The 8,375-nt window shown below is 44.3% G+C and overlaps 1 protein-coding gene and 1 pseudogene across 1 annotated transcript; one reads left to right on the top strand and one right to left on the bottom strand.

The window, feature by feature from the left end:
- Window positions 1-252: 252 nt before the first annotated feature.
- On the bottom strand, window positions 253-2,901 carry RPL36A (ribosomal protein L36a). Its single transcript, XM_066249599.1, has 5 exons — window positions 2,791-2,901; window positions 2,274-2,379; window positions 2,029-2,096; window positions 622-744; window positions 253-324 (listed from the first exon to the last, which is right to left on the bottom strand). The coding sequence occupies exons 1-5, from the start codon at window positions 2,899-2,901 to the stop codon at window positions 304-306; spliced, it is 429 nt and encodes a 142-aa protein (XP_066105696.1). The 3' UTR covers window positions 253-303.
- A 3,635-nt stretch (window positions 2,902-6,536) lies between these two features.
- Window positions 6,537-7,813, top strand: LOC136317671 (keratin, type I cytoskeletal 18 pseudogene; annotated as a pseudogene).
- The last annotated feature ends 562 nt before the right edge of the window (window positions 7,814-8,375 follow it).

The raw sequence follows: 8,375 nt of genomic DNA, 5'->3' as shown, positions 1-8,375 counted from the left end.
CTTACCCTTTTAGAGGTTTAGGTCTCTGCTTATGTCCCAAGATAACCAATAGCCATTACTTCATAACAGCAAAAGGGACCTCATTAAAGCCCCAAGTGATTAAAGTACCATACTAAACCATGACATCTGATATGAGTTCAACAAGATCCAATCCAGAGTCAAGTTCCCAGAAAAATCACTAAGCATAAACTTCTCCTTGTGGGACACTAGTTTATTTCCCTCCCAAATAGACAAATTGCCAACAACATGAAGTGAATATATTCTCAAGATTTTATTGCCACATGATAAAACAAAATATGAAGCTTAGAACTGGATCACTTGGCCCTGTAATAGAAAAGAAAAAAAGTGAGTTTTTGTATTTTGCAAAGAATCTCTCATGTCAACAACAGCGTCTATTCCGAAAGGGATCACCATCCTTTATTAAGGTAAGTCTCATTCTCCCTTTACTACTCATGCCAAACACAACCCCAAAACCTTCCATATTCAGCTATGGTTCAAGTATTTTGATAGGACCACCCCTGATCCTGATGCCACAATAAATAAATAGGCAGAAATGGTCACCTGTCCAAGTAGAATAAAGTTATACAGACAAGACTGCACCTTCCACCTCAAATTGTATACCTTTCGCTTCTTATCTCCTCCCAGTTCAAAATGCTTGCATCTCTTAATAGCCAGCATTCTCTTGGACCTGCAGTTGGGCTCAACACATTCAAGCCTCAGCACAATCTTCTTTGTAGTTTTAGCCTGGAAAAAAAAAAGTTTCCCCTTCATAAATCACTGCAGAAAATCTTTCTGCGAAAATATGACTGTGTTGGGTTAAGTACTACATTAAAGCAAAGCTTTGCAAGTGGTGAGAGTTGTGACAATTTGTCCTTAGCTGTAGGGAGGAAATGTGAAAACCACAGCATTTAAAAGAATGGAACAGCCAAAGGCAGCAGGCTACCTAACTGCCATCAAGTTCTCCATCCACATCTGACATTCTAGAGGGCTTATCAAATATGCACTCATGATACCGCCTTAAACTTGTGGCCCGTCAGCTGCTTGACCTAGTGAAATATCCCACACAGCCAAAAATGGGCCATCCAAGTCCATGCACTGTGAGATAAACACAACTTTTGCAATTCATTAAACAGGGTTAACAACTGTTGCTTAAGATCTATCCATTGTAAGGAGAGTCCCTATAATTACATCTAGAATTTGTGCAGTCAACTGTATTATTAAACTCAAGGTACACTCCCTGTAAATAGTCAACTTTTTTAGCCTGCTCCTGTAGTTACAAGTTCTGCTGCTAATTCATAATTCTCAAAATAACCCAAGATATAGCTAGAACCTCCCCATATTCTAAACAAGTTACCTGATGTGAGAAGGCAATCATCCCTTTAATCACCAAGAGCAAATCATTTACTGCAAGTAAATGAACACTACTGTCATTCCTTAGCACCATCTGGAACCAGGCTAAACGAAGAGCAAAGTGCCAAAAGAAACACTATGTTCACGGGAATGCTGGTCCAGGCACCGGGTACTTTAAGGAGTAGCCAAATGACCCAGGGTAAAAACAGAAACAGTCTGAGAATGACAGGATTTGGGAGACCAGTGGGAGGCCCAAATGGTGATTTTAAAGTGGTTTATCACTTCCTGAGGCGAGTGGCAGACTAATTGCAGGCTTCTGGGCTTAGAAGCAAAATTAAGAATGCTACTGCAAGCAGGAGCTGTGGGTTCACTAGGACACGATGACTAAAGATTTCCTGGTGTACTGAGATGTCAGTCTTTAGAAAGCTAGGGCACATCCCTCCACTTGATGTTTGCCTCTTCAAAAAAGGACAAAAAACTCAAAAATCTGAACGCCACAGCATTGTAGACTTCAGTCAGACCTTGGTTGCACTCCCAGTTCCTCTGCCTACTAGGGGTGTACGACTGAGACAACCACTGAAACTGAAAAACACATACGTTGTAGAGGTGTGTGGGCTAACAAATGGCAAGGTCTTTACCGGTTAGTGGAAGCAAGGTCAAATAGCAATTACTACTCACCTTTTTGCGGAAAATGGGCTTCGTCTGCCCCCCGTATCCGCTCTGCTTCCTGTCATAACGCCGCTTTCCTGGAGGAAGGTAAAGTTGTTACAGTGTACCAAAAGCAGCCACATTGAAACATCCTGAGTGTTTTATCTTGCGGTTTCCAGCTGAAATGTCAGTGCCCAAGCAGCGGGATCGGGGGGTGGGCTTGTGCTACATAAATGCCACACTGAAATCAAATCTCACACATCAGAACGTCTTACCCTGTGCATACAGAGAATCCTTGCCCTTCTTGTACTGTGTTACTTTGTGGGGTTGATGCTTGCCGCACTTCTTACAGAAAGTCCGGCGGGTTTTAGGAACGTTCACCTAGTAAAGAAGCGGTTCAGCACGTACAGAGCTATCAGATGCCAATGCCACAATGCCCACCCCGTTCTCACTAAGGCAGCCCAGGAAAATTTCATTCTCCAGCTCTTCGCTAACACGTCACTGTCTAGAAAGGGGTCCAGCCCCACGTGTTCCATGTACAGCGGCCTCTGACAAGCCCCAAAAGGGAAACGAGCATATTCACTCCACCTCTGGCTAAGTCTGCCTCTTCGATCCCATCACTTTAATTCCTGGCGCCAAAGCCAGGTCCCTTCGGGATCGATCCCAGCAACCCAGGGTTTCCGTGATACGACGAGTCCACGCATGAGTCTGGTCCCATCCCAGAATGGGGCCGTCGACGGAACAGGGAAGATTAAACTGGATGCTACCGTGCCCCAAAACCCGTATTCCTACCATGTTTGCGAGAGCGCTAGCAGCACGAAAAGGAAGAGGGTAGGCGCGAAACGGAAGTATATAGGAGGTTCTTGGTTGCGCTTCCTCCTGGGAGTTCGTGAGAGTGACCATAGAGTCTAAGGCTCTGTGTGCAGCGCCCTCTGGCAGCTGTGAGGACTCTAGTCGGAACCGCGGACCGGAACTTAGGGACTTCGTCACGCCCCTTAGCTTTGTCACTTTTCCTCACTCCCTTTGGCAACCGCTGATTCCATGCAGCGTTAAGCAAAGGAAGCAGTGCTCTTTCAGATACTCTGGCCTCCAGCTACCTTATCCGCGGTGGAAACCAGGACTAGAACCAAATGGAGTGGCCCTTCACCTGCGTGTTCCATTCCTGTTCCACCTTAAAGACAGACACTAGGACCATCTTTTGCAGGCAATTTCTGGCTCAGTGAAGACTTGGAGAGAGCCAATTCTGTAGTTAGATAACGCATAGCCAGTTGGTCCTTTCAACAAATATGTTGGGCACAATAATCAAACTATTGTGCTTATAAATGTGTAATTACAGACTGACTAGCTTGTACAAAAGGAACAATGATCAGCATGAAAGCAGCCCCTTTTTGTTGAGGGCGCAAGTTGGCTACCCTAGGTTCTGAAAAGTGGGGATAAAACTGTTCAGCTCCTGCAAGAGATAGAAAGTATTCAGCAGCTCTTCCTATCCCTGTATAACTGTGTGAACAAAAAAAAAGGGAGGCCATATACTAAACCTGGCAAGCTCAGAAGTAGGTCTGCCTACTTCTGAAACCCCATGACCAAAGGTAACCACAGGATGATCGGAATATTAGAAAGTCCTAACTGGGCTTGAATAAGGGGGGCGGGTGTTCAAGGGGGTGGTTTCTCTGCAGACTTTCTTCTTCCCTGGTCACCTACCAATGGTATCACTCCAAATTTCAATGATCTGTCTGTGTTAGACTCTCTGAACCTTTGTTTTTTGTTTGTTTGTTTACATGCAGCACCATTTGTGGTTTTATTTTAGTCTGAGGTACAGTTAACTGCAATCAGATTGTAGTAAGATTTATATGAGCAACAGTTGCTAATTTTAGGATTGGGTAAATGCTATGTCACTGGCTATGTCAGGCTGAATGAGAATGACTTTTCCTCCCAATGTCTGCAGTCTAATTTGAGTCTTTGCTAAACTTCCTGAATGACTTCCAGGGTCCCCTTTCAATGCAGTTCCTTAAGTGGTCTCTGGAAACATTGCTACCCATTTTTAGCTTCTCTGCCAGAAGCACAGAATAACTGAAAAACATATACGTGGGCTAACAAATGGCAAGGTCTTTACCGGTTAGTGGAAGCTGCAGGTTTAATTTCTTCAAGTGAAATTGTTTACAAGTGAGCAACTTCAGATACTGAAATCATCCTTCAGGTAGAACACAGCGAAGAGCTGTTCATGGTGACTAGCATCTGACCCAGGCTTTTCTGGGGCAAAGAGCATAGGGAGTGCAGAGCAGGCAAAGCTAAGAGGAGGAAGCTTTTATGGACTACGAAAAGTTACTTATCTTTCTACCAAAACCAAGTTTCAGGCAAATAACTCTGCTATTCGTTTTTAGTGATGCTTTCTTCCGTAAGGTCCTATGAGTTGAATCTATCCTTTATCTGGCACTATTAAGCTTTCCATGGTATCTTTCCAGACTTTCTAGTGTTTTATCTCTGGTCACAGGGTTGGGACACTACAGTGACTGCCTCCAGCACAGATATCCTTAACCAGTCAGTACCAACATCATTCTTTATCCAGGAGAATAAAGGCACGGCACCATTAAACATTACAGTCTGTTTACTGAGGCACTGGCAAGTCATAGGATTAACATGGGACCTTATACTGGAATTAGCTGGGTATGAAAGTGGGTCAAAGGAAGTGTCAGAGGAATGAACAAAACGGCAGTGTTTCTTTGGTGCAGTCTCCTAAAATGCTTGACTAGATGGAGTTTTGGGGGAAAACATCATCTCACCATAGTTATTTTTACTTTTTTCCACTTTTGCTATATATCTACTTATTAGATTATTTGAGTGTAAGCTCGAGTGCCAAGAGGAACCAGGCCGGATAGGTTTTTAAGTAAAAGGTTTTTTTTTTTGTTTTTTTTTAATTTTTTCTTTATTTTATTTATTCATTTTAGAAAGGAGAGAGACAGAGGGAGGAGCTGGAAGCATCAACTCCCATATGTGCCTTGACCAGGCAAGCCCAGGGTTTTGAACCGGCGACCTCAGCATTTCCAGGTCAGCGCTTTATCCACTGCGCCACCACAGGTCAGGCAAGTAAAAAGTTTATTAAAACATCTTCCAGAAGATGGAATGAGACCAGAAAGGCATCAGGCCCGAGCTAACAGGAGGGAGTGTTAGAAATAGTGGCTGGGGGTTGCTGCCGCAGGCATCTATTGACATGGGGGTTGGCACACCTGGTATGTTCAGATTAGCATATCCTGGTTTATGGCCTTGGTCACTGACGTGACAATGTGCAGGAGGTGAGGGCTTCATTTGGCAGGAATGTCTCCTCAGTAAGTTAACACAGCTCTGAGTAGTGCAGGATCATTACTGGCCCATCTAACGTTCTCTCTGCGACAGCCAGGGTCAGGCACCTTGAGAAATGAGGGGCCTGGCACCCTGGGAGCCATCTGTAAAAGAAATTCCCTTTTCTCTCTCGGAGACAAGAGAAAAAGTTAAGAATTGTGATTTAGCCCATTTCAAGACTGGGTATCTCTTTCCTAACCTTCGGATTCCTCCTAAATGGTTGCTCCCAAAGACACTTCCCAGATTCCCCTGGAACAATAAATGTATTGTCTACGGCCATACCACCCTGAACGCGCCCGATCTCGTCTGATCTCGGAAGCTAAGCAGGGTCGGGCCTGGTTAGTACTTGGATGGGAGACAATAAATGTATTGCTGCATTTCAAAGGACGAAGGCTAGGAAGCCCTTAAGAGAAAAACAAACAACAAATTAAGTATTTCTTATCCCCTATATAGTTTCCTATTGATTACAACTAAAAGCTACTATTACTGGAGCCAAATTTCTAACTTTTGGGTTCCCCTACTATCCCTGCTGTTAGTTTTAACTATCTTATACCTACAAGATTCTATCATTGAGCATTGGTACCTTTTATTAAAAGGATCAATGTGGTGTTTTGCCACTGGAAAATAAGTTCCTAACTGGGCAATGTAAAAGAAGTATGTATGTATTTCTCCACTTTTTAATCCAATCTTAGTGATTTCCCTGCTTTGCTTTCTCCCACCTCCTTAATGTATCACCAACAGATTTCATGTACCTTCCTTACATTCTCTCCTTTGATTCCAAATGCATAAAAGGAAATGCAAAGCTGCCATTCTCTGGAGAGCATTTGCTCAGTCCAGTGACATCCTGCTTCTGGGCATGTCCTCAAAATTGAAGCTCAGATAAATTCTTAAAAAACTTTCCTATAGGTTTGGACATTCTTTTGATGACACCTGGCCGAAGGCATGTGCTAAGTTTCAAAAGAGTGAGTCTAGTACAGAAAGACGTCAGGGTACTTAAAATGGATTGTCTCATAAAATTCTGACAGTAGCTTTAAAAGATAGGTAGTACTATTATTCTCATCTTACAGATAAGAAAATGAGGCCATAGCCTTTAAAAATTTTTTTATTGGGGTGACATTGGTTCACAAACCATAGGCTATTTTTAAAAAGTGCCAGATTGCTGCTTGAATTTGAGTCTTGACTTCTCGCCTTGTTCCCTGAACAGCATGAGCTTTAGCACCTGCTCCAGCTTCTCCACAAACTACAGGACACTGAACTCAGTGCAGTCACCCACCCACTGGACCCAGGCATCCAGCAGTGTGGCCAATGTCTATGCAGGTGCTGGGGGCTCAGGCTTCCGGATCTCCATGTTCCACTCCATCAGCAATCAGGGTGGCCGAGGGTCCGGGCCCTGGTTGTGGGAATATTTGGGGGTCTGGTGGGCATAGGAGGCATTCAGAATGAGGAAGAGATTATGCAATGACTGAATGATCACCTGGCCTCCCACCTGGAGAGGGCGAGGAGCCTGGAGGCTGATAATTGGAGACTGGAGAACAAAATCCTGGAACACCTGGAAAAGAAGGAACCCCAGGTCAGAGACTAGGGACATTATTTCAAGACCATTGCGGCTCTGAAGGCTCAGATATTTGTGAGCTCTGTGGACAATGCCCACATCATTCTACAGATTGACAGTGCTCCTCATTCTGCTGATGACTTCTGAGCCAAATATGAAATGGAGCTGGCCATGCACCAGTCTGTGGAGAGTGACATTAAGGGGCTCTAAAAGGTCATTGATGACCCCAGTATCACTCAAATGCAACTGAAAACAGAGATCAAGGCCCTCAAGGAAGAACTTCTCTTCATGAAGAACCACGAGGAGGAAGTAAACGGTCTACAAAACCAGATTGCCAACTTTGGGTTGACCATGCAGTTAGATGCCCCCAAATGTTGGGATCTCAGCAAGATCTGGGCAGACATCTGGATCCAGAATGACGAACCAACTTCGAAGAAACCAGAGGAGCTAGACAACAACTGACCCCAGCAGACTGAAGGGAGCACCACAGTGGTCGTCTTGCCGACCACTGAGATAACACTCACAGATTGAAGATGTATATAGTTCAGTCTCTTAAGATTGACCTGGATCCCATGAGAAATATGCAGGCCAGTTTGAAGAACATCCTGAGGGAGATGGAGCTGCACTGTGCTATGCAGATGGAACAGCCCAACAGGATCCTGCTGCACCTGGCATGGGAGCTGGCCCAGACCAGGCAGAAGGGCAGCACCAGGCCCAGGAGTACAAGACCCTGCTGAACACTTAAGTCAAGCTGGAGGCTGAGATAGCCACTTACCACTGCCTGCTGAAAGAAAGGGAGGACTTCAACCTTCGTGATGCCCTGGACAAAAGCCACTCCATACAATCCACCCAAAAGACCGCCACCCACAGGACTGTGTACGGCAAAGGAGTTGTGTAAAGGTCAACGACACCAAAGTTCTGAGGAGTTGAAGGCAACAGAAGTGGAGCAGCCCTTGAGGGGGCAAGACACCAATAAAAATTTCAGAGATCACTGAACATTTTAAAACATTGCCAAATATTAACTTATGTAGTAGAACCAGGATACAAACACAGGTGATTTGACTCCAGAGCCTGGGTTCCCTTACCATTCATTATACAATAGGAGTATTGTGGCCTGCTAACTATAACAGCTAATCATTATTGAGCATTTGTTATATGCCAGGCATTTTCTTAACCGCCTTATATACTACTTCTTTTCATTCTAACAACCCATTACAGTTTTTACCATTATTAGTATTTAACAGGTGAAGAAACTAAGGCACACGAGACATTAAATGTGCTTACTCAATGTAACACAGATGGTTATTTTGTAGAGCTGGAATTTGATTCCAGATAGTCTAAATAACACAGTCTTGCACTTAACCACAACATCACACGGGGGAAGCCGGAGCGTCTGCAGGGTAGAGGAGATTGAGGAGAGAGAATTGGGCAGATACGTAAGAGGAGGTACCAGTAGATTAGGGGCTAAGAAACTATGAAGTCTTAGGGTCTC

Source organism: Saccopteryx bilineata, chromosome X (assembly GCF_036850765.1).
Source record: "Saccopteryx bilineata isolate mSacBil1 chromosome X, mSacBil1_pri_phased_curated, whole genome shotgun sequence".
NCBI lineage: Eukaryota > Metazoa > Chordata > Mammalia > Chiroptera > Emballonuridae > Saccopteryx > Saccopteryx bilineata.
The sequence above is the reverse complement of the archived record's forward strand: the minus strand, read 5'-3'. Positions and strand labels throughout refer to the sequence as shown.